We start from the raw sequence: 27,471 nt of genomic DNA, 5'->3' as shown, positions 1-27,471 counted from the left end.
TTTTTTGCATATTTTTAGAGAAAAAAGCTGTGTGTTCTGCTAAAATGTTGCAAAATTTGTGTGTATGGCGAAATTTCAAGCATACTTAAAATTACACCAAATGGGGAAGTGGGTTTGATTAAAGGGATTTTCCTACCAATAAAAAATAATTTTAATCATGAGATTTTGGAATAATATTAATTTCCACAATTGGTAGTGTTTAAATAAAATGTTCCTGTGCTGAGATAATCTTATACATGTGCTTCTGCTGTGTACTGTGTAATGACTATATCTGACCGTACAGGAACATGGTCTGATCATACCACAGCTCCTGGGCAGGGGAAGAAGCAAGGTAGTATACAGAGAGGACAGCATGGGATCACAGCTGAATCTTTTTGTGAGGTAAAACATTTCCCTGCATTTTTTCAACAATGTTTTACTTAAAAAAATAATTAGATGTGATCCCCTGCTGTTATGTCTGTATACTCACTTTTGCTTCTGCCTCTGCCCAGGAGATGTGGTGTGATCAGACCCTGTACAGTGAGACATAAACATTGCACAGTACACAGCAGGGACACATTTATAAGATTATCTCAGCACAGGAACATTTAATTTAAACATTCAATTATGGAAGTTATTATTACTCAAATATTTATTAAAAAAAATATGTTCATGGGGAAAGCCCCTTTAAAGTTCCTTTACACAAAAATGTTGTTACTTTTAAAAATTGTTGAATTACCTCGAGACATCTGAAAATCCCAAACCCCATCTTCAATAATAAATATAATAATAGTCAAATGAATTTAAAATAGTATTTAAAAAGAATGGAAGTTAAACGAAGAATAACGTACAAATTAATAACAGGAGTAAAACAAAAATTACACAAAAAAATAAATGCAAAAGCAATAGTAAGTCAGGTCCTTTGTATACGTGGTCAATTGCAAGTGAAATTATAATCTGGATTGTAGAGAACTCAACAGAGAAAAGTGTGGGTTCTTATTTCACTAGAGCAGACTTCTAAAATTTGATGGTGATTTTGCAACAGATCAACTGCAAAATCTGTATTCAGAGTATTTTAATTAGCTTTCCATGTAGATTTTGAGTAAAATTCTTTAGAACTCCCTCATTTCTCATTCCCTCTCTTCTAAAAGAGCAGTCGCAAAGGTTCAAACTCCATGGCATGTTCCTGTGTTATCAGTGAAAGATATTAATTTAAAGTAGAATACCGTATTTTTCGGACTATAAGATGCACTTTTTCCCCAAAATTTTTTTAGAGGAAAATGGGGGGTGCATCTTATAGTGCAGATGCAGGCTTACCGGTGGGTTGCGGCAGAGGTGTGGAGATGCTGCGGCAGTGGGCGGTGCGGAGTGCACCTGATCAGGGTCCCTTCTTCAGGATACCAGCGACAGAAATGTGGTGTCGCCGGAGCCCGGTGTCCATGGTGAGCAGAGCACATCACCGGTTTCCCTGCGGCCATCTTCCTGAAGACGTGGGTCACCAGAAGCTTCAAGAAAATGGCCACTGGAGGCTGCGCATATGCAGATTGAAATCTCGGCGGCACTCGGCTTCAGGAAAATGGCCACCGACATCCCAGTCTGCGCATGCGCGGCCTCCGGTGGCCATTTTTGTGTAATCTCCGGCAGCCCACGGCTTCAGGAAGGTGGCCACAGGGAAACTGGTGATGCGCTGTGCTCACCTTGGACACTGGGCCGTGGCGCCACCACATTTCTGCCATTGGCATCCTCAAGAAGGGACCCTGCTTAGGTTCACTCCACACCGTCCACCGTTGCAGCATTGCCAGACCTCTGCTGCTGCCAGCATCAAGGGACCCAGCTCCATCGGTGCCTCACTGTTGACATCGGACCCACTGCATCACACCCTGGGATTGCAGCAGTGCCCCACTTCTGCCGGTGCCAACTTCCTGAGGAAATGACCCTGGATGTGTGACCACGCTGTGCCACCGCCGGTTCTCAGGTAAGATACCTTAAATTCAGACAATAAATCGGACCACCATCTTGTAAAAATCTTTTTCTGCTCTTTTCCACCTCAAAACTTGGGGTGCGTCTTATGGTCCTGGTGCATCTTATAGTCTGAAAAATATGGTATTTTAAGAACAATTTGGAGCAATAGAAGAGGTCCCTCCTTTACACTCAAAATTTTCAAATGCTTGAACTTGTACAAAATACTTTAAGAAAATGTTTACGTGGAAAGTGGCCAAACTTGAAGCACATTCTATCGAACTCACTTAAATTTAGATGTTCTGGGCCCAAGTAATATGATTATTGAATGACCTAAAATGTGCCCCTGTACTCCTTGACTCTAGATGGTGCCTCATTCTTATGCTGCACCTCTCAGAGATAAGCACTGTTCTTTTACATGGAAAGATTTTCTAATTTAGGAAGAGAATTGCTCACCTCTGGTTGTAAAATCAGGTTCTATTCTTGGCATGATGGCTGACCTTTGGAGAATCTGATAACAAGATAGGTCTACAGCATAAATGGCTGAGTACAAAGATTCTGCACATGAGAATATAAAAGTAGTGCCGTTTTTATTTTTCACAAAAGGTATATATAAGCTGTCAGGTCATACACCTGACCATAGAGTGCAATGTAAATCACAGTCTGTTTTTAATGGTTATCAGTAGTTGCAGATTTGGGTATGAATGTAAAAAACCCCATAAAATAACTTAAAGTAATTGAAAAAATAAAGCAATATTCTTGAAAAACCAGTCAACTTACTATGTACTAATAAACATTGTAATGTTCACAAAACATTTTTCTAAAAAAATTGCACATGTACTACAGAATTAAAGTGGCTTTTCAGTATATTTCAGATCTTTCAGGGACTTCCATCTGAAGTCAAGGGAAACGAGATTTAGACAGATCCCTGATGGAGTGATTAAGAATAATGAAGTAGGTCTGCAACTTTGGACTCTGAACGCTATTTCTGGCGATGTCCATCTTTTATTTCGGACTCAATGGCATACTGTGCTATTGTGTACAGCATTAAAGACAGATACCACCAACAATCACCTCAAATTGAGTCCAAAGTTGCAGACTTTGAACTTCACGTGCCATATTGTACACAATGGCTCTGTCAGGTTTCCATCCCCTTTTTCTTGTCTTCAGATGGAAGCGCCTGACAGAAGTAGCACAAAAATATAAAACATAGATAAACTAAAGACTTTACAGAAAAGGAAAAGGTTTATTTTTGGTTACTATCAGTTTTGTAACTTGGTCTTATGCAATGCAATCTAATAAGAAAAATAATCTGGAGATATGTGGTAAACTTTTATAGCTTTTTTGCATTTTGTTATGTATGCTTTCTTTGATAATATTAGATTCAGTGTAATGTCACCTTAGCAGTCACATTGGAATTCCATATAGGAGCGTTTCATCATTTTATATTGCATTCATTTAGATGCACCACCCTTAGCGTTATATAATGAATCACCAGCTATCATTTTTGTGATTAAAATATAATCATGTTTAGCGCTGATGATAAAGTATAACCAGATTGACTTACAACACCCAGAGAGATGCTCAACATCTGTTAAGTTCATTTGGTCTGCACATCTTGAAAGTGATTTGTATCGGGAATGACAGATGTCAGTATATACATTCCACAACATGATAGCCCTGCTAGATTCAAAGTTGTTCGTTGAAATCTCCACGGAGAAACTCACGCAGGTAGACTGTAAAAAACTTTGGCAGAAGCAAACAAGGGATGAGAAAAATAGATGGATATAATAAAGCTGAAAAAATATAGATGGCCAGCTTGATACTCGCATAAACAGTTTGACTTTCCAAAGGGTTGCTGTATTGAAACTTTACTTTCTTTCAAAATTAATAACTTAGAATGTGCATATTAATTATGAAAATTAAAATTAGTTAAGAATTTGTGAGACTTATCGTTTACAATTATTTATTTGATGACAATTTTAGTCATACAAGAAGAAAGAAAGATTAAAATCAGTGCCCCATTATAATTTCAGCTTTTGCCACTTAGAAAAGCATGACCTTATGTTTCGTTGGCAGTTCTTTACAAGTTATTGTCACATGGCAGGAAAAGTGATGGGACCAAAGAGAACTAAGTCCCTTTTCACTAAGTATTTGTATGGGCGATACCAGACACTATGACAGAAACCAGACAGAATCCATTAGAGTCAATCTGGTCCATCAGACTTGGTGTTTAGCATGTCAAGGATTCGGGACATCTATTATTTTTATTAGGGCAGAGACAGACTGCCGTATTTCTCATGCAAGAATTGCATCAAACTGCACAGACTGGACTGGCACCTCTTCTGCCCTGAGCAAGACATCGTGATGGATTACTATGCAGAGGTCAATCTCAGGTCAGGAGAGTTGACAGTCAGTACGAGGGTTACGATGCGATTCTCGCATGAGAAATACAGCAGTCTGTCTCTGCCCTTATTCTGCTCCTGAAATAGAGCAAAACAATGAAATTAAGAAGGTTGAGCATTATCTCATTTTCAATCTGTGATGTACATGTATGTTACATACTGGGCTTGGGTATTTGGAGAAAGTTTGAGGAGCAGAGCCAACTTCACACACAGCAGGTGCTGCCTTTTTTTTTTTATAAAACTGGCATCTGCCTCTAACAGCAGCAATCATGAGCTAGCTCCAATCACTGCTACTTAACCACTTAAGTGCTGCTGTCTTTCTATATCAGCAGCATTTAAGGCATGAAATCCACGTGGCACAATATTTTAGGTCGCTGTCACCTGGTATGTCGTCACAAGTTGCTGATGGGCAGTAGTGGACTTCCCCATTGCTGCCATCTTGGCACTTCTGTGAAGCCAGCCAAAAGGCTATATACTCTATATACTGCAATCATACTGACCTAATAAATGCTAAAGATGGTACTGACCTGAAGAATCATGTTGTCTTGTCATTTTTACAATACAATAAATGCCATAAAAGCAAATGTAAACTATTTAATAAAACAAATGGTGTCTTTCAAAACTACAGCTCATTTCATATAAAATAAGCCATAACAAGGCAATGTCAATAGCAAAATAAAAAAAAAAGTTATGTCTTTTCCAGAAAGCCAAAAGTGCAAAAAAACTAAAAATTGCTTGGTCATAAATTGGTTAATTTTCATTGATTGTAAGGAGTCTAGAATAAAGAATTGCCTCAAGTGTGGCAGTTCTGAGTTGATATCCATATGAATATTGTATAGCAATATTTATCCTTGGTTTGGCTGGTAATGAATAAATGCCATGCTACACTAGATACAAGGGTATCAAATGATATTCACTTCGTGAAATGCTCCAACAAATTTCATACAATTAGAGAATTCTGGATATCCTTAAGCACGGATGATTTATATCAAAGATAAGTAAGGTGAACTGAGCGAGTAAGGTTTTTATAATTGTAGGCTGGTTTTTAGCTTTTTCTTGACTTTTCTCTTGTTATTGAAAAGCTTTTCTAATCTTCTATGAACTGTAAAACCGCTTGCAGTGTGGGCAAGCAAATGGAAACACTCTGTGCACTGCAAAAAGTTAAAAGTTCAATACAAATTTTACAAAATATGTTTTATAGAGAAAGTTGCATTATCAAATCATGTTCGTATCGTTAATAAGAAAAGTTATCTTATTTTTGTTGTTTAGACCAGTGATTATACTTATGATAATATTTTGTTGTGGCAAACTACAGTTTTCTGTGATTTGACTGTTTTTTTCTGGAACCAAGTGAATGGAAGTCTGATAAAAGTCGTACAATTCTTTTTTTGTGACCTGATATTTAGAATTGTTGCTGAGCTGCCCAAGTAGCTGTGTAGCGCTAGCTTACATTTGGAGAGATACAAATCAGGTTATTGTGCAAAAAATGAACAATACAAAAAATGGAAGAAAATTAATTCAGTTTTACTGTTTTTTTTTTACACAGATGAATGTGATGGCCAGCTTGCATCATCTCTCCCTCCATCCTCTTTTACCAGTTCATCAGAACTTTCTAGCACTCATAGTGCTGGGTTTGCTAGGTTAAACAGAAGAGATGGTGAGTTTTGCTGTTTTTGCTTTTATATTTTTTAATTTCGTATAGAAAATGTAGATGTATATCATATTATTGCTATCAGATTTTTAAATTGCCCATGAAAAGCTAATCATGAATATTTTGATAATTGTGACCAGTTAAAGGGAACCTGTCACCCCCAAAATCGATGGTGAGGTAAGCTCACCATCATCAGGGGCTTATCTACAGCATTCTGTAATGCTGTAGATAAGCCCCCGATGTTACCTAAAAGAGGTTAGATTATACTTACCCAGGGGCGGTCCCGCTGCAGTCCGGGTCCGATGGGTGTCTCAGGTCTGGTCCGGAGCCTCCCATCTTCATTCCATAAAGTCTACTTCTGGTCTTCATGCCGCGGCTGTGGCGCAGGCGTAATTTGTCTGCCCTGTTGTGGGCAGAGCAAAGTACTGCAGTGTGCAGGCGCCGGGCCTCTTTGACCTGTCCCGTTGCCTGCGCAATGCAGTACTTTGCTCTGCCCTCAACAGGACAGACAAAGTACACCTGCTCCACAGCCTCAGCAAGAAGACCAGAAGAGAAAGTCATGGAATGAAGATAGGAGGCTCCGGATCAGACCTGAGACACCCATCGGACCCGGACCACCCCTGGGTGAGTATAATCTAACCTCTTTTTCCCCTCTTTTAGGTTACATCGGGGGCTTATAATAATAATAATAATAATAATTTTATTTATATAGCGCCAACATATTCCGCAGCGCTTTACAACTTATAGAGGGGACTTATACAGACAACAGACATTACAGCATAACAGAAATCACAGTTCAAAACAGATACCAGGAGGAATGAGGGCCCTGCTGCTCGCAAGCTTACAATCTATGAGGAAAAGGGGAGACACAAGAGGTGGATGGTAACAATTGCTTTAGTTATTTGGACCAGCCATAGTGTAAGGCTCGGGTGTTCATGTAAAGCTGCATGAACCAGTTAACTGCCTAAGTATGTAACAGTACAGACACAGAGGCTATTAACTGCATAAAGTGTATGAGAACATGATGGAGGAACGTGATTATGTTGTTGTTTTTTATTAATAGGCCACACAGGGATAATTAGGTTAATGCGTTGAGGCGGTAGGCCAATCTGAACAAATGAGTTTTTAGTGCACGCTTAAAACTGTGGGGATTGGGGATTAATTGTATTAACCTAGGTAGTGCATTCCAAAGAATTGGCGCCGCATGTGTAAAGTCTTGGAGACGGGAGTGGGAGGTTCTGATTATTGAGGATGCTAACCTGAGGTCATTAGCAGAGCGGAGGGCACGGGTAGGTTGGTAGACTGAGACCAGAGAGGAGATGTAGGGTGGTGCTGAGCCATGGAGTGCTTTGTGGATGAGGGTAGTAGTTTTGTACTGGATTCTGGATTGGATGGGTAGCCAGTGTAATGACTGGCACAAGGTAGAGGCATCGGTGTAACGGTTGGCGAGGAATATGATCCTGGCAGCAGCATTCAGGACAGATTGGAGCGGGGAGAGTCTGGTAAAAGGTAGGCCAATTAGTAGAGAGTTACAATAGTCCAGACGAGAATGAATAAGTGAGACAGTAAGAGTTTTTGCAGAGTCAAAAGTAAGAAAAGGGCGAATTCTGGAAATGTTTTTGAGATGCAGATAAGAAGAGCGAGCCAGTGATCGGATGTGGGGGGTGAATGAAAGCTCGGAATCAAGGATGACTCCAAGGCAGCGGGCATGTTGCTTTGGAGTAATGATGGAACCGCACACAGAGATGGCAATGTCGGGCAAAGGTAGGTTTGTAGAGGGAGAGAACACGAGGAGTTCAGTTTTTGACAGGTTCAGTTTCAGATAGAGGGAGGACATGATGTTAGAGACAGCGGTAAGACAATCACTGGTGTTTTCTAAAAAGGTCGGCGTGATAACAGGAGAAGAGGTATATAATTGGGTGTCGTCAGCATAGAGATGGTACTGGAAACCAAATCTACTGATTGTTTGTCCAATAGGGGCAGTATACAAAGAGAAGAGGAGGGGGCCTAGGACTGATCCTTGAGGAACCCCAACAGTAAGGGGAAGGTGAGAGGAGGAGGAACCAGCAAAACAAACAGTGAAGGATTGGCCAGAGAGATAGGAGGAGAACCAAGAGAGAACGGTGTCCTTGAGGCCGATGGAGCGGAGCATAGTGAGGAGGAGCTGATGATCCACAGTGTCGAATGCTGCGGAGAGATCCAAGAGAATTAGCATGGAATAGTGACCATTAGATTTAGCTGTTAGTAGGTCATTAGAGACTTTAGTGAGGGCAGTTTCAGTAGAGTGTAAAGAGCGGAAACCAGATTGAAGAGGGTCGAGAAGAGAATTATCTGAGAGATAGCGGGTAAGACGGGAGTGGACCAGGCGTTCCAGGAGTTTAGAGATGAAGGGAAGATTAGAGACAGGTCTATAATTAGCGGCACAATTTTGATCGAGGGAGGGCTTTTTAAGTAGTGGATGTATGATGGCATGCTTAAATGAGGAGGGAAAAATACCGGAAGTGAGGGAAAGGTTGAATATTTTTGTTAGGTGAGAGGTGACAGCCGGGGAAAGGGACTGGAGGAGATGCGACGGAATGGGGTCGCTGGTGCAAGTGGTCGGGCGAGAAGATGCAAGGAGCCTGCTTACTTCTTCTTCTGTAACTGGTTCAAAGTCAGAGAGTGAACTAGATGCAGTGGGGGAGGGAGGACAGTGCTTGGTATGAAGAGATTGGGAAATGATTTCCTGTCGAATGTGGTCAATTTTTTCTTTGAAGTAATTGGCCAGATCGTCAGCGTGGAGATCTGTGGTTGGGGCCTGCTCTCTTGGGTTGAGTAGGGACCGGAAAGTGTCAAAGAGACGTTTAGGGTTATTGGACAGCGAGGTGATGAGGGTGTTGAAATAGGTTTGTTTGGAGAGGTGAAGGGCAGAGTTGTATGTTTTTAACATGAACTTATAATGGATGAAATCTTCGGGCAGATTAGATTTTCTCCACAGACGTTCGGCGCACCTGGAGCACCGCTGCAGGAAACGTGTTTGCAGCGTGTGCCACGGTTGTCGCCGTCTGTGCCGAGTTGTTCTATGTATAGGAGGTGCAGCTTCTTCCAGGGCACTTTGCAGGGTTTCATTGTAATGCTTCAGAGCAGAATCAGGACAAGAGATGGAGGAGATTGGGGCCAATGAAGACTGCAAGTTCTTCATAAGTTTCTGGGTGTTAATGGCCTGTATGTTTCTATAAGTGTGGAAAGTGGGGATGACCTGAGCGGGATGGCAGTTCTTGATAGAGAATGAAAGAAGGTTGTGGTCAGAGAGCGGGAGAGGGGAGTTTGTGAAATCATCCAGTGAGCAAAGCCGGGAGAAGACCAAGTCAAGGGGGTTTCCATCATCATGTGTTGGAGAGTTAGTATGCTGCGAGAGGCCGAAAGAGGAGGTTAGAGATAAAAGGTGAGAAGCAGATGGGGAGAGGGGAGAAGCAATTGGGATATTGAAATCACCCATGATGAGGGTGGGGGTGTCATAAGAGAGAAAGTGTGGAAGCCAGGTGGCAAAATGATCCAGGAACTGGTGAGAGGGGCCGGGAGGACGATACACCACCGCCACTCGCATGGAGAAGGGGACGTAGAATCTGACAGCATGGACCTCAAAGGAAGGGAATACAAGTGAGGGTACTTGGGGGATAACTTGGAAGGTACATTTGGGTGAAAGGAGCAGACCAACGCCTCCACCTGCTCTGTTGTCTGATCTTGGGGTATGAGAAAAGTGTAGTCCACCAAATGAGAGAGCAGCAGCAGCGGTGGTGTCTGACTGCTGGATCCAGGTTTCAGTAAGAGCCAGGAGATTAAGAGAGTTAGAAAGGAAGAAGTCATGAATGAAGGAGAGTTTATTACACACAGAGCGAGAATTCCAAAGAGCACAATTGAAAGAGACAGAAGGCATGCATGGAATATTAATAAGGTTAGAGGGGTTTCTGGGTGTAGCAGTTGGGAGGTTTGACTGGCTATAACATGGGGGGCCGGGGTTCGGAGAGATGTCTCCAGCAACTAGGAGAAGGAGGATAGAAAGAGTGAGCAGATGGTTAAGTGATTTGTGAGAGCGTCTCTTGTGTTGGATGGTGGGACTGAATGGATCTGTACTGTTAAGCAATGTGAACAGAGCATGAGTGCTATACATAGGAGAGGCCAGGACAGAGGGGCCAATATGGATGGAGTGTAAAGAGTTGATGCAAGGGCGGTGATTGTGTGTGAAAGCAGCAGCCATGATATAGATTATACAAATACATATGGTGAGTATTTGCTGTGTGCCAACTGAATAGGGAATAGATTTTGATTGTCTTACCTGTCTCCTGCCCTGTCTAACTGCCATGTTATAACTGCTGAATACTTAGAAAAAAAAGTACTTTGAAAAAAAAAAATGTACACGAATAATAGTGCACGAATGCCCCCTGCATGAATGCTTCCCCAAGCTATATCTACATTTATAGGTGGCCAGCTCTTAGATCTCACTTTTTTTTTTTTTTTTTTGGTCTTCCCCCCTCTCGTTACCAATCAATCTAACTCAATTGAGACAGCAGGGCACAATAAATGTAGTGATCAGATAAACAAATGTCCAGGTCTACATGGATCATAAACCCCTTTGAAAAACAGTTATGCGAACTCTTGGCATAAGGACAAGCAGAAGAGAATTAAATATCTAGAAACAAAAACAATTGCATAACAAGCTGGCTAACAAATATAGATATAAGCAGGAATCAATGCCGAAGGTAGAAGGACTCTGATACCATTCAAGCTTGCTTGCTGTCAGGGAATGGAGCAATAGACATGCAGGATATTTCAGTTCAAAGAATGAATGATATGTTACCATTCAAGCTTGCTTGCTGTCAGGGAATGGAGCAATAGACATGCAGGATATTTCAGTTCAAAGAATGAATGATATGTTACCATTCAAGCTTGCTTGCTGTCAGGGAATGGAGCAATAGACATGCAGGATATTTCAGTTCAAAGAATGAATGATATGTTACCATTCAAGCTTGCTTGCTGTCAGGGAATGGAGCAATAGACATGCAGGATATTTCAGTTCAAAGAATGAATGATATGTTACCATTCAAGCTTGCTTGCTGTCAGGGAATGGAGCAATAGACATGCAGGATATTTCAGTTCAAAGAATGAATGATATGTTACCATTCAAGCTTGCTTGCTGTCAGGGAATGGAGCAATAGACATGCAGGATATTTCAGTTCAAAGAATGAATGATATGTTACCATTCAAGCTTGCTTGCTGTCAGGGAATGGAGCAATAGACATGCAGGATATTTCAGTTCAAAGAATGAATGATATGTTACCATTCAAGCTTGCTTGCTGTCAGGGAATGGAGCAATAGACATGCAGGATATTTCAGTTCAAAGAATGAATGATATGTTACCTGTATGAAGAGAGAAGAGATGCTTGTTATATTCTGCCATGTTATAACTGCTGAATACTTAGAAAAAAAAGTACTGAAAGTTGCAGAATGCTGTAGATAAGCCCCTGATGACGGTGAGCTTACCTCACCATTGATTTTGGGGGTGACAGGTTCCCTTTAATATTTCCAGAGGAACAACTTTGGACTGATGGTCTTCCATCACCCAGTACTGAAGGAAAGTATTTTAAAATGTCTATTGGCATTTATTTGTTTTCTTCAAAGGTATGAGCTATGCTCTATGTGATGGTCTATTAGCTGGGGCACAGGTCGAAGTCGGTCTCTTTTTGTTTCAGGGTACAATGACCATTTGGTGTTACAAAAGTGTTAAACTAAATAACCATTTTAAATACATTGTCCACTTCATCTTTATAGGCATGATTTTCTGACATTTGCTAACACAGAGCAAAATATCATAGATTCTCCTATATGAAGCATGACCCTTATCTAATTGTAGCCTTCCTTGCAGTTTGGAGAGCGCTTAGGTTCTTAAAATTGCTGTTGATTAGAAGGGCATGTAACCAGACCTGTTTAAAAGCTGCAGTAAAGGGTATATGAAAGTTGTTAAAGAGACTCTGTTAGCACAGAATGACTGTTCAAACTAAGTCCGCCGCCCTGTGCTTTATAGCAGAGACAATCATTTACAGTACACGCATCTTCCCACCTGATTGTTTAACAATGTGTTGACAAAACGAGCGATGGGACTTAAGGCCCCGTCTCACATAGCGAGATCGCTAGCGAGATCGCTGCTGAGTCACAAGTTTTGTGACGCAACAGCGACCTCCATAGCGATCTCGCTATGTGTGACACGTACCAGCGATCAGGCCCCTGCTGCGAGATCGCTGGTCGTGTCGGAATGGCCTGGACCTTTTTTTGGTCGTTGAGGCCCCGCTGACATTGCTGAATCGGTGTGTGTGACACCGATCCAGCGATGTCTTCACTGGTAACCAGGGTAAACATCGGGTTACTAAGCGCAGGGCCGCGCTTAGTAACCCGATGTTTACCCTGGTTACCAGCGTAAATGTAAAAAAAAACAAACAGTACATACTCGCCTTCTGATGTCCGTCAGGTCCCTTGCCGTCTGCTTCCTGCTCTCACTGACTGCCGGCCGTACAGTGAGAAGTGAGAGCACAGCAGTGACGTCACCGCTGCGCTCTCAGTGTACGGCGGCTCAGTCAGAGCAGGAAGCAGACGGCGAGGGACCTGGACACCGAAAGGCGAGTATGTAGTGTTTGTTTTTTTTGGTAACCAGGGTAAACATCGGGTTACTAAGCGCGGCCCTGCGCTTAGTAACCCGATGTTTACCCTGGTTACCGGGTGCTGCAGGGGGACTTCGGCATCGTTGATGACAGTTTCAACGATGCCGAAGTCGTTCCCCTGATCGTTGGTCGCTGGGGAGAGCGGTCTGTGTGACAGCTCCCCAGCGACCACACAGCGACTTACCAACGATCACGGCCAGGTAGTATCGCTGGTCGTGATCGTTGGTAAATCGCTTAGTGAGACGGGGCCTTTAGTTTGATCTGTAATTCTCTGGTGGCAGAGTCCCTTTAAGACCAAATACAGGTCCTTCTCAAAAAATTAGCATATAGTGTTAAATTTCATTATTTACCATAATGTAATGATTACAATTAAACTTTCATATATTATAGATTCATTATCCACCAACTGAAATTTGTCAGGTCTTTTATTGTTTTAATACTGATGATTTTGGCATACAACTCCTGATAACCCAAAAAACCTGTCTCAATAAATTAGCATATCAAGAAAAGGTTCTCTAAATGACCTATTACCCTAATCTTCTGAATCAACTAATTAACTCTAAACACATGCAAAAGATACCTGAGGCTTTTAAAAACTCCCTGCCTGGTTCATTACTCAAAACCCCCATCATGGGTAAGACTAGCGACCTGACAGATGTCAAGAAGGCCATCATTGACACCCTCAAGCAAGAGGGTAAGACCCAGAAAGAAATTTCTCAACAAATAGGCTGTTCCCAGAGTGCTGTATCAAGGCACCTCAATGGTAAGTCTGTTGGAAGGAAACAATGTGGCAGAAAACGCTGTACAACGAGAAGAGGTGACCGGACCCTGAGGAAGATTGTGGAGAAGGACCGATTCCAGACCTTGGGGAACCTGAGGAAGCAGTGGACTGAGTCTGGTGTGGAAACATCCAGAGCCACCGTGCACAGGCGTGTGCAGGAAATGGGCTACAGGTGCCGCATTCCCCAGGTAAAGCCACTTTTGAACCATAAACAGCGGCAGAAGCGCCTGACCTGGGCTACAGAGAAGCAGCACTGGACTGTTGCTAAGTGGTCCCAAGTACTTTTTTCTGATGAAAGCAAATTTTGCATGTCATTCGGAAATCAAGGTGCCAGAGTCTGGAGGAAGACTGGGGAGAAGGAAATGCCAAAATGCCTGAAGTTTAGTGTCAAGTACCCACAGTCAGTGATGGTGTGGGGTGCCATGTCAGCTGCTGGTGTTGGTCCACTGTGTTTCATCAAGGGCAGGGTCAATGCAGCTAGCTATCAGGAGATTTTGGAGCACATCATGCTTCCCTCGGCTGAAATACTTTATGGAGATGAAGATTTCATTTTTCAGCACGACCTGGCACCTGCTCACAGTGCCAAAACCACTGGTAAATGGTTTACTGACCATGGTATTACTGTGCTCAATTGGCCTGCCAACTCTCCTGACCTGAACCCCATAGAGAATCTGTGGGATATTGTGAAGAGAAAGTTGAGAGACGCAAGACCCAACACTCTGGATGAGCTTAAGGCCGCTATTGAAGCATCCTGGGCCTCCATAACATCTCAGCAGTGTCACAGGCTGATTGCCTCAATGCCACGCCGCATTGAAGCAGTCATTTCTGCCAAAGGATTCCCGACCAAGTATTGAGTGCATAACTGAACATTATTATTTGATGTTTTTTTTGTTTGGTATTAAAAAACACTTTTATTTGATTGGTCGGGTGAAATATGCTAATTTATTGAGACAGGTTTTTTGGGTTATCAGGAGTTGTATGCCAAAATCATCAGTATTAAAACAATAAAAGACCTGACAAATTTCAGTTGGTGGATAATGAATCTATAATATATGAAAGTTTAATTGTAATCATTACATTATGGTAAATAATGAAATTTAACACTATATGCTAATTTTTTGAGAAGGACCTGTACATTTTCATAATGAATACTTGAGAAAAGGAGAAGCAAGCACACATATGGTAGTACAGTATAAGGTAGAGGAAGTAAGGGGGGTGATGAGTGGGGTGCTCACCTGACCAGTTTATGCATGTCACAATCCCATTGTATGCCCCTATAGTATACATTTGCTGCAGTTATGCCAGCAGATTGAAGGAAATCTTCTTCTGCATGTATTAATGAGTAAAATAAGATGGAAGTTTCTGGTTTACTATACTGCTGCTGGAAAAGTAGACTAGGAAAATAGTATTTTTGGAAAAGCGTTCAGTACAAACTTGAAACACATATTAACCCCTTATCCACCTTAGGTTTTTCCAGTTTTGAGGTTCCGTTTTTTGCTCCCCTTCTTCCCAGAGCCATACCTTTTGTATTTTTCCCTCAATGTGGCAGTGTGAGGGCTTGTATTTTGTAGGACGACTTGTACTCTTGAACAACACCATTGGTTTTGCCACATAGTGTACTGGTAAATGGGAAAAAAATTCAAAGTGCGGTGAAATTGCAAAAAAAAGTGCAATTCCACAATAATTTTGATTTTCTATTTTACCATGTTCTCTAAATGCTAAAACTGGCCTGTCATTATGATTTTCCAGTCATTACGAGTTCATAGACATCAAATGTATAGATTCTTTTTTATCTAAGCAGTGAAAAAAAATTCCAAAGTTTGCTAAAAAAAAAAAAATGTGATAGATTGGGCGATTCTGAACACGGCAATACCAAATATGTGGGTTTTTTTGTTTTATTTTGAATGGGGTGAATGGGGGGTGATTTGAACTTTTTTTTACTTTACACTAGCTTCAATAGTCTCCATGGGACACTGGAAGCTGTGATCTTCTGATCCCTTGTTCTACACATAGCAGGGCTTTAGCCCTGCTCTATGTAGATAAAATGCTCACTCACTGCTGCAGACCACTTCCGGCACAAGCATGTTAACCCCTTCATGACCAGAGCTTTTTTTCAGTTTTGCATTTTTGATTTTAGCTCACCTCCTTTCCAGAGCCATAACTTTTTTATCTTTCCATCAATATGGCCATGTGAGGGCTTATTTTTTGCAGGACGAGTTGTTCTTTTGAACAACATCATTGGTTTCACCATGTCATGTACTAGAAAACGGGGGGAAAAAAAGTGCGGTGAAATTGCAAAAAAAGTGCAATCCAAAATTTGTTTTTTGTTTGGCTTTTTTAGTAGGTTCACTAAATGCTAAAACTGACCTGCCATTATGATTCTCCAGGTGATTATGAGTTCATAGACACCAAACATGTCTAGGTTCTTTTTTATCTAAGTGGTGAAAACAAATTCCAACCTTTGCTAAAAAAAAATAAATTGCACAATATTCCGATACCTGTAGCAACTCCATTTTTCTTTCGGGTTATGTGAGGGATTATTTTTTGTGCACCAAGCTGATGTTTTTAATGATATCATTTTGGTGCAAATACAATCTTTTGATCGCCTTTTATTGCATTTTAATACAATGTTGCAGTGACCAAATAAAGTAATTTTGGTGTTTTGACTTTTTTTTTCACCACGCCGGTTAACGATCAGGTTAATCCTTTTTTTTATAGATCGAGCGATTCTGAACGCTGAGATACCAAATATGTGTATGTTTGATTTTATTTGTATTGTTTTATTTTGAATGGTGGGAAAGTAGGGTGATTTGAACTTTTATATTTTTTTATTTATTATTTTTAAAACATTTTTTTTACTTTTGCCATGCTTCAATAGCCTCCTAGAAGCTGGCACAACTCGATTGGCTCTGCTACAAAGAGGCGATGGTCAGATCGCCTCTATGTCATAGAGTTGCTGACTTGCTAGGAGCGCCGACCACTGGGTGGAGCAAACTGTTCTCGCTCCAATTTCAAATTCTTTGAATTTGTGTGAAACCTCAGATTTCAAGAAATTTAACTCAAATTTGGTCCTCAGTGGATCAATCATCTTATCTCAAGTTCTGATAGTCCCTCCTTGTTGACTGTGCTACACCATGTGATGTGATCGTACCTTGTTATTATGGGGAAGCCATGGTCATGTAAGTGAGCCTTCTCTGCCCGATGCAAACTTTTACATAATGGCAGTGAACATTTTTGGTGAATCACGCAAATAAAAATTACACATTTTTTAATTTCAGTGTCTACCAAATTTCAAAAAATTTGACACAAATGGAGTTCAAGTAAAATCTACCCACTAATCTCTAGCATCTAGATCAATACATAAATGTAAATAAATATACAATAGGCAATTAATAATGACTACATTGATGAGGGGCATTGGAGGACATTTCTTATATATTTTATAAGGTTTAGAATATATTAGCCATTGCTCCATTTAAGCTGAAAGAATTAAAGCAACATAATAATTAGGTACTGTAAATGAGCTTCATTACAGATATGCTGTGCGCTCTACGCTCTCCTACCCCTACACAGGCAAAAAAATGGCACTCAATGAGTTGCCCTTATGTTTTATACTGCCTGTGATAGCCCCCTTAATTGGCTGTGCTACACCCTGTGATCAGACTACTGCAACACATTATGGAGAAGCCCAGATTGACAACGTCTGATGCCATTAGCCTGCCCACTGGCTAGCATGTGTGAGTTGGAGGCAAGAATTTTTTTTCTCATTTTGACGGTTCTCGCTTGAATTTCAGATTTTTTGAATTTGTGTGAAACCTCAGATTTCAGGAAATTTGACTCAAATTTGGCCCACAGTGAATCAATCCTCTTATCTCAAGTTCTAATAGTCCCTCCTTGCTGAATGTGCTATGCCTTGTGATGTGATCGTTCCATGTTATTATGGGGAAGCCATGGTCATGTAAGGGAGCCTTCTCTGCCCGATGCAAACTTTTACATTTTGTATAATGGCAGTGGACATTTTTGGTGAATCACACAAATAAAAATTGCACATTTTGATTTTCGGTGTCTACCAAATTTCAAAAAATTTGACACAAATGCAGTTCAAGTCTATCCACTAATCTCTAGCATCTAGATCAATACATAAATGAATGAATATATATATATATATATATATATATATATATATATATATATATATATATATATGTATATACAATAGGCAATTGATAATGACTACATTGATGAGGGGCATTGTAGGACAACTCGTATACTTTTCTTATAATGGTGCGTGATGAAGCCCCCAGCAATGGAACCTGTATGTATGAAACATTTATGGTAGCATCCTGCCATAATTGTGCCATTGGGATAACATCTAAATGAGAGACATCTTATTTAAGCTATGTTCATACAATTTAGGACAAATCTAAAGCACAGACAGCTTATGTAGATCAAATGGTGATATTTGTCTGACAGTCATCCAGGGGGCTGATAATCCAGTTTTCATGAGAATGTCATTTGTATATCATATTTGTCTCAATGTGAGCTGCCAGCCGGTGTGTTTGTAGAGTAAGTAATGCATTATTCATAACTGAAGCTGCAATAAAATACTGGATTTTTATTTTAAACTCATGATCAACTCATATTTTAGAATTTGATATCAAGGTAATTTGCCATTTAATGAGTTTAGAAAATAAATAGAGTAGGGCAGAAGCTAAACACATTCAACAAATAAATTATGAATTGCACTAAAGCGATGAGGAATCAGGTATAAAAATTCTAAAGAAATGTAAAGGATGAGAACGGAATGACATTTGTGGTACAACATGGTGGAGAGATGTAAGCAGTGTAAAGTAAGAAACTTGATTTAGCTAACAATAGCATTCAGACTAGTTTTTTGTCAGATTAGAAAATTCAAAGTATTATTTATAGATTTTTTAAATCCTTTGAATTAATATACCTACGAAAATTAATTTAAAAAAATGTGTGCACAATTAGATTACAAAGTTAGAATTGTTTTTATAATTCTTAAAATGCATGGATTCGCTTAAATACTGTTTCTTAAAAAATATGAAGCAAAATGGTCTTCATGGAATTTATCCTTTCCCCCAATGTAGAGTCCTATACTCGCTAATGTTACTAATTTTGCCAGTCGAATTATTTTACTAGTTTCCGTGCCAACTCATTCTTAGAGGACTATTATGATCCGGTGGTAGGATCACCAAACTGACCTGATAGGTAAACCTGAATAGTAGGACTAGCTCCGGGAATGTGGGAATTATACCGACCGCAATCCTTAACCTATCCACACACACTAAAGGCAGCCGTGGAGCGTTACCTAAAAACCTAGACGTCTCTTCACAGCCTAAGAAACTGGCTACCCCTAGAGAGAAAGCAAAGCCTCACTTGCCTCAGAGAAATAACCCCAAAGTTTAGACAGCCCCCCACAAATAATAACGGTGAGTTAAGGGGAAAATACAAACGTAGGAATGAAAAACAGGTTTAAGCAAATGAGGCCCGCTAACACTAAATAGACAGAAGAAAGCAAGGGATCTGTGCGGTCGGTACAAAAACTATCAAAAACTATCCACGCAGAAAGTACAAGAACCCCCACACCAACTCACGATGTGAGGGGCGCACTCTGCACCCCAGAGCTTACCAGCAAGCGAAAAATCACATATAAGCAAGCTGGACTGAACACATCATATACTGAGAAACATATTCAAGGAAACAATGAGCAAAAAGAACTAGCAAGACTTAGCTTCTCAGAAAGAGACAGGTCACCAGGGAGATCCAGGAGAGGTCAGAACCAGTACTGAATACAACGACAGCAGGCAACAAGTAAAGGTCCAGGTGGAGTTAAATAGGAACCAGCATAGCAGGAAATGAGGCAGCTGAGCCCAGCTCCAGACCCGCAGTATCGCTAAAGGCCACCAGAGGGAGCCCAGACGGAATTCACAACAGTACCCCCCCTTGAGGAGGGGTCACCGAACACTCACCAGAGCCCCCAGGCCGATCAGGACGAGCCGAATGAAAGGCACAAACCAAATCGGCCGCATGGACATCAGAGGCGACAACCCAGGAATTATCCTCCTGACCATAGCCCTTCCACTTAACCAAGTACAGAAGCTTTCGTCTCGAAACACAAGAATCCAAGATCTTCTCCACCACATACTCCAATTCTCCCTCGACCAAGACCGGAGCAGGAGGATCAACAGAAGGAACCACAGGCACCACATATCTCCGCAACAATGACCTATGGAACACATTGTGAATGGCAAATGATGCTGGGAGGTCCAAACGAAATGACACAGGGTTGAGGATTTACAAAATCTTATAAGGACCGAAGAAACGAGGCTTGAACTTAGGAGAGGAAACCTTCATCGGAACATAACGAGAAGACAACCATACCAAATCCCCCACACGAAGTCGGGGACCCACACAGCGCCGGCGGTTAGCAAAGCGCTGAGCCTTCTCTTGTGACAACGTCAAATTGTCCACCACGTGGTTCCAAATCCGCTGCAATCTATCCACCACAGAATCCACCCCAGGACAGTCAGAAGGCTCAACCTGACCTGAGGAAAAACGAGGATGAAAACCAGAATTGCAAAAAAAAGGCGAAACCAAAGTAGCAGAACTAGCCCGATTATTGAGGGAGAACTCAGCCAATGGCAAAAAAGTCACCCAATCATCCTGATCAGCAGAAACAAAACATCTCAGATAAGTCTCCAAGGTCTGATTAGTTCGTTCAGTTTGGCCATTCGTCTGAGGATGGAAGGCCGATGAAAAAGATAATTCAATGCCCATCTTAGCACAAAAGGACCGCCAAAATCTGGACACAAACTGGGATCCTCTGTCAGACACAATATTCTCAGGAATACCATGCAAATGAACCACATTCTGAAAAAACAGTGGAACCAAATCGGAAGAGGAAGGCAGCTTAGGCAAGGGCACCAAATGGACCATTTTAGAAAAACGATCACAAACCACCCAGATAACAGACATCTTCTGAGAGACTGGAAGATCCAAAATAAAATCCATGGAAATATGCGTCCAGGGCCTCTTTGGGACAGGCAAAGGCAAAAGCAATCCACTGGCACGAGAACAGCAAGGCTTGGCCCGAGCACAAATCCCACAGGACTGCACAAAGGAACGCACATCCCGCGACAAGGAAGGCCACCAAAAGGACCTAACCACCAAATCCCTGGTACCAAAAATCCCTGGGTGACCCGCCAACACCAAAGAATGAACCTCAGAAATGACTCTACTGGTCCATTTATCCGGGACAAACAGTCTCTCCGGTGGACAACGATCAGGTCTATTGGCCTGAAATTCCTGCAGTGCCCGTCGTAAATCAGGGGAGATGGCAGACAAAATCACCCCTTCTTTGAGGACACCAGCCGGTTCAGAAACTCCTGGAGAGTCAGGCACAAAGTTCCTAGAAAGAGCATCAGCCTTCACGTTCTTCGAACCCAGAAGGTATGAAACCACGAAATCGAAACGGGAGAACAGCGACCATCGAGCCTGTCTAGGATTTAGCCGCTTAGCAGACTCGAGATAAGTCAAATTCTTGTGATCCGTCAAGACCACCACACGATGTTTGGCTCCCTCAAGCCAATGTCGCCACTCCTCAAATGCCCACTTCATTGCCAACAACTCCCGATTACCAACATCATAATTCCGCTCGGCAGGCGAAAACTTTCTTGAAAAGAAAGCACATGGCCTCATCACAGAGCCATCAGAGCTTCTCTGTGACAAGACAGCCCCTGCTCCAATCTCAGAGGCATCAACCTCGACATGGAAAGGCAGAGAGACATCCGGCCGACGCAAGACAGGAGCCGAAGAGAACCGACGTTTGAGCTCCTGAAAGGCCTCCACGGCCGCAGGAGACCAATTCTTCACATCAGAACCCTTCTTGGTCAAATCCGTCAAAGGCTTAACCACACTGGAAAAATTAGTGATGAAGCGACGGTAAAAATTAGCAAAACCCAAGAACTTCTGAAGACTCTTTACCGATGTAGGTTGAGTCCAGTCATAAATAGCCTGGACCTTGACTGGATCCATCTCAATGGTAGAAGGAGAAAAAATAAAGCCCAAAAAGGAAACCTTCTGGACTCCGAAGAGACATTTAGAGCCCTTCACAAACAAGGCATTGGCTCACAGGACCTGAAATACCATCCTGACCTGCTTCACATGAGATTCCCATTCATCAGAAAAGACCAAAATATCATCCAGATACACAATCATAAACCTATCTAGATACTCTCGGAAGATGTCGTGCATGAAGGACTGGAACACAGAAGGGGCATTAGAAAGCCCAAAAGGCATCACCAAGTACTCAAAATGGCCTTCGGGCGTATTAAATGCTGTTTTCCATTCATCGCCCTGCTTTATACGCACAAGATTATACGCTCCACGAAGATCTATCTTGGTGAACCAACTGGCCCCCCTAATCCGAGCAAACAGATCGGACAACAGTGGCAAAGGATACTGAAATTTGACCGTGATGTTATTTAGAAGGCGGTAATCTATACAGGGTCTTAGAGAACCATCCTTCTTGGCCACAAAAAAGAACCCCGCACCCAAAGGGGACGAGGACGGGCGAATATGCCCCTTCTCCAAAGACTCCTTGATATAACTCCGCATAGCGGCATGTTCTGGTACAGACAAATTAAAAAGTCGTCCCTTAGGGAACTTACTACCAGGAATCAAATTTATGGCACAATCACAATCCCTATGAGGGGGTAGGGCACTGGACTTGGGCTCATCAAATACATCCTGGTAGTCCGACAAAAATTCAGGGACTTCAGAAGGAGTAGAAGAAGCAATTGACACCAAAGGAGCATCACCATGAATTCCCTGGCATCCCCAACTTGACACAGACATTGCTTTCCAATCCAGGACTGGATTATGAGCCTGCAGCCATGGCAGACCTAACACGACAACATCATGCAAATTATGTAACACATGAAAGCGAATCACCTCCTGATGTGCAGGAGTCATGCACATGGTCACTTGAGCCCAGTACTGAGGTTTATTCTTGGCCAATGGCGTGGCATCAATTCCCATTAGTGGAATAGGGAATTGCAAAGGCTCCAAGATAAAACCACAGCGCCTGGCAAAAGACAAATCCATCAAATTCAGGGCAGCACCTGAATCCACAAAAGCCATAACTGAGTAGGATGACAGAGAGCAAATCAAAGTAACAGACAAAATGAATTTAGGCTGTACAGTACCAATGGTGACAGACTTAGCGAAGTTTTTTGTGCGCTTAGAACAATCTGAGATAACATGAGCAGAATCACCACAGTAAAAGCACAACCCATTCTGACGTCTGTGATTTTGCCGTTCAATTCTGGTCAGAATCCTGTCACATTGCATAGACTCAGGCTTCTGCTCAGAAAATACCGCCAGATGGTGCACTGGTTTGCGCTCCCGCAAACGCCGATCAATCTGAATGGCCAAAGACATTGACTCATTCAGACCCGCAGGCGTGGGGAAACATAACATCCTTAATGGCTTCAGAAAGACCCTTTCTGAAAATCGCTGCCAGGGCACACTCATTCCATTGAGTGAGCACAGACCATTTCCTAAACTTCTGACAGTAAACCTCTGCTTCATCCAAACCCTGGGAGAGAGCCAGCAAAACCTTTTCTGCTTGGTCTACCAGATTAGGTTCCTCATAAAGCACTCCAAGCGCCTGAAAAAACGCATCCATATTTTGCAACGCAGTATCGCTAAAGGCCACCAGAGGGAGCCCAGACGGAATTCACAACAGTGGCCTGCTGTACTGTTATGATCCGGTGGTAGGATCACCAAACTGACCTGATAGGTAAACCTGAATAGCAGGACTAGCTCCGGGAATGTGGGAACTATACCGACCGCAATCCTGAACCTATCCACACACACTAAAGGCAGCCGTGGAGCGTTACCTAAAAACCTAGACGCCTCTTCACAGCCTAAGAAACTGGCTACCCCTAGAGAGAAAGCAAAGCCTCACTTGCCTCAGAGAAATAACCCCAAAGTTTAGACAGCCCCCCACAAATAATAACGGTGAGTTAAGGGGAAAATACAAACGTAGGAATGAAAAACAGGTTTAAGCAAATGAGGCCCGCTAACACTAAATAGACAGAAGAAAGCAAGGGATCTGTGCGGTCGGTACAAAAACTATCAAAAACTATCCACGCAGAAAGTACAAGAACCCCCACACCGACTCACGATGTGAGGGGCGCACTCTGCACCCCAGAGCTTACCAGCAAGCGAAAAATCACATATAAGCAAGCTGGACTGAACACATCATATACTGAGAAACATATTCAAGGAAACAATGAGCAAAAAGAACTAGCAAGACTTAGCTTCTCAGAAAGAGACAGGTCACCAGGGAGATCCAGGAGAGGTCAGAACCAGTACTGAATACAACGACAGCAGGCAACAAGTAAAGGTCCAGGTGGAGTTAAATAGGAACCAGCATAGCAGGAAATGAGGCAGCTGAGCCCAGCTCCAGACCCGCAGTATCGCTAAAGGCCACCAGAGGGAGCCCAGACGGAATTCACAACAGAGGACTATTGTTTGTCCCATTCTTACTTTCCTTCCTCATTTATTCCCTTTACCTTCCCTCTCCTTTCTTCTCCAAGTTTTCCCCCTCCCTTTCGCTTCCATCCTCCTTCCCTTCTTTTCCTCACCCATATTCCCTTTTACTCCACACAGGCTTATGATCAATGTTGGTTTACTGTCTGTCAATTTTTACAATATATCTGTTATTCATATATCCTTGTATTTCACTTATCCCTTTATCTCCCCTCCCCAAAGCTGTAAAAATTCCCCAAATAAAAATTATTGGAATAGAATGCATGGATATGCCAATAATAATCTATATATATAAAGCAGAAAATCTGTGGTAACCCATTGAATACAAAGCCACATTTTTCACCTGATTTGAGTGAAATTTTGCATGGCCCGTCTTTAACACCAGACTAAAAATACTGCGAACATTAAAACTCAAAACACCACCTTCACAAGATTTAGCCTCCTGAATTTAGACTCTATAGAAATAAAGGAGAAAATAAGTGTCTGTGTGTTGAATGCAAAATTACAGTTTTTTCCCAATGCATTTTAAAGAATTGAAGCGACAGCGAATAAAAGGTCACTCTTAAAGGGGCAGAAACCATATAGTGCTAAGGTGGAGCCACCTAATAAGTCACTCTAAAATCGGTAATTATAGCAATAACTGTGGCAGAAGTAAGTGGGGCCTCATTTATGAGAATTGCCTCACAGTAAGATCATAATGGTTGTCTATAGCAACTAGAGTGTCACTTTCAGCATTGAAGCTGCTGAAGTAAAGTGAAAACTGAGCTCTGATTGGTTGATATGGACAAACTAGAACAGTCTGACTGTGAGGCAGCTTCACATTTTCTGCTTTACATATATAGATTCACCTATTAGATCTCTGATCTGATGATGAAGTGATTACTAATGGTCATGAAACTATGGACTGTTTTTAAAAATGCCACTTAAAATTACCATATATTGGTAAAGTTAAACCAAAAGCTAAGAAAGCAAGAGCTGTCTCAAAAATCTGAGATGCAAGTCCCAGCTTGAAAGGAAACAAATTAGACAGAATGAATCAAAGGCAGCTGAAACATCTGAAGAACTGGAATGTTGTCTTCAGGAGAAACAGATGAGACAGGATGAATCAAGAGAAGCTGAAACATCTGAACACGAGGAATGTCATCTTCAGGAGAACTGGATGAGCCAGCTTAAATTAAGGGAAGCTGAAAAATCTGAACATCGGGAACATCATCTTCAGGAGAATCAGATGAGACAGGCTGAATCAAGAGATGCGTAAACATCTGAACAAAAGTTGAACCTCATCAAAATGACCACTTACAGCAGGGGGAGCAGGGTAAAGGGTTGCATTATGCTCTCTCCTCTTAATGTTTATGTGTTTGTGAAAGGAAAGTAAATTTTATTATTTATTAAAAATTAGTTCAAAAAGTAGTTGTTCACTGTTAAGACCAAAATAACAAAAAACAAGTTGAAAAAAACTAAATTTTTTTTACTGAAGATGTCAACTTCAGGGTGAAACTGAAAATGTAACTTTAGCAATTGTAACCAACAAATCAACATATCATTTTCCGCAAGTGAATACGCAGTTATTTCGCTAGTATATAATATATTTGTTCTTAATTTTGCTTGCTATTAATTTGTTTTAACCTTTGATTCACATTGTTGATCCAAAAAATGGTTGTAAAGTTCCATAAGCCATTAGCTAAAAAGCAATTTTTTTGGTGATCTCAAATAGTGATCATTATCCACAGTATACGCTTTTCTTACAGAAAGTTTCCTTTTTCCTCTATACCTGCTCTTACATGATCTTTTGATTTCACAATTAAGGTCCAGTTGAGACTGAAAGTTTACATCAATTGCGTTTTTGAGTTTTCTATAAATGTACCATGAATTGAAGCATCAGCAAGAGTGTCTGGATTTCCTAATAGCTCTTAGACTGGATGGATTGTCATAACAGGATTCTATATATTTACATAAGCATTGATGCTAATGCGTTCTAGAGCATTTGCATAGCTCATGTTGGAAATGGTGAGTCATCTGCTCAGTCTATGTTACATATTTAACTGGTAAATGACATCTGATCACCATATAGGGTGACCAAAATCCATCATCTTTGTTAATTGTAAACTTTTATTAGCAGACTGACTATAAATATTATAGTGAGGAAGCATAGTGCTGATAAAGGTATGAAGAGAAAACATTCTGAATCATCTCCTCATTTTCTTCATTTTCCAGAAACAAACACAAATAAAAGTGGGACTTCGTGCAAAAACAATATGTGGACCACTTGCAGTTTAATATTTAATAATCTATAATCTTAATGAACAATTCCACCTGTTTTGAGGGTGGAAGTGGGCCCACTTATCCCTTGAGCATCTTCATAGCATAGTACAGCAAGCATCAATAGTATGTCCACTCCTATCCCTTAGAGCAGCACAATATATGGGATTGTAGCAAGAAAATCCCGGCCTAGCACACAGTTCTCTGAATTTCCTGCCAAAGCAATCTCTTCTGCATATCTTTCTTAGGGCTCATACTCACCTGCGAGAAACTCAGATGAGTCTCGCATGTTAATACCCGGCGCTGCTGCCGGCACTCGGAGCAGAGCGTGCCGCCGCGTAGCAGTACATGCAGCCGCACGCTCCGCTCCTGAGTGTCGGGTGCAGTGCTGGGCATTGACGTGCAAGACTCATCCTAGTTTCTTGCAGGTGAGTATGAGCCCTTAAAGACTAAGGCTGGAGTCACACTTGGCGTAAGACAATACGCCACGTATTATACGTCCGTACTACGGCCGTAATACGGAGAAATGTTCCCAAAATATTGATCCGTAGTCAGGGTGTGTCAGCGTATTTTGCGCATGGCATCCTCCATATGTAATCCGTATGGCATCCGTACTGCGAGATTTTCGCGCAGGCTTGCAAAACCGACATCTAATGGATTTATGTGCTCAAATGTTAGGGAAAACATATATACAGTATATATATATATATATATATATATGTCATTGAGACACATATATATATATTCTGTATTTAGATTTCATTCAGCGCGATATCTGTGAACAGCCAGTAATTCAATTGCCGGCTTTTCATTTCTCCTGCACAAACCCGACAGGATATGAGACATGGTTTACATACAGTAAACCATCTCATATCCCAATTTTTTTTGCATATTCCACACTACTAATGTTAGTAGTGTGTATGTGCAAAATTTCAGCGCTGTAGCTGCTGAAATAAAGGGTTAAATGGCGGAAAAAATTGGCGTGGGCTCCCTCGCAATTTTCTCCGCCAGAGTGGTAAAGCCAGTGACTGAGGGCAGATATTAATAGCCAGGAGAGGGTCCATGGTTATTGGCCCCCCGTGGCTAAAAACATCTGCCCCCAGCCACCCCAGAAAAGGCACATCTGGAAGATGCGCCTATTCTGGCACTTGGCCACTCTCT

General features: G+C 41.6%; 1 protein-coding gene across 1 annotated transcript in view; it reads left to right on the top strand.

Annotated features, from left to right (window-relative positions):
* The window catches only part of LOC143818487 (contactin-associated protein-like 4), a 696,988-nt gene that overhangs the window by 115,121 nt on the left and 554,396 nt on the right, over positions 1-27,471 (top strand). Inside the window, exon 2 of the mRNA XM_077299784.1 lies at positions 5,890-6,000. Within this exon, the coding sequence (XP_077155899.1) occupies positions 5,890-6,000 (111 nt within the window). The remainder of the gene's footprint in view (positions 1-5,889; positions 6,001-27,471) is intronic.

The sequence above is a fragment of the Ranitomeya variabilis genome, chromosome 1 (genome assembly GCF_051348905.1).
Source record: "Ranitomeya variabilis isolate aRanVar5 chromosome 1, aRanVar5.hap1, whole genome shotgun sequence".
NCBI classification, from domain to species: Eukaryota; Metazoa; Chordata; class Amphibia; order Anura; family Dendrobatidae; genus Ranitomeya; species Ranitomeya variabilis.
This window is presented reverse-complemented; position numbering and strand designations above follow the sequence as displayed.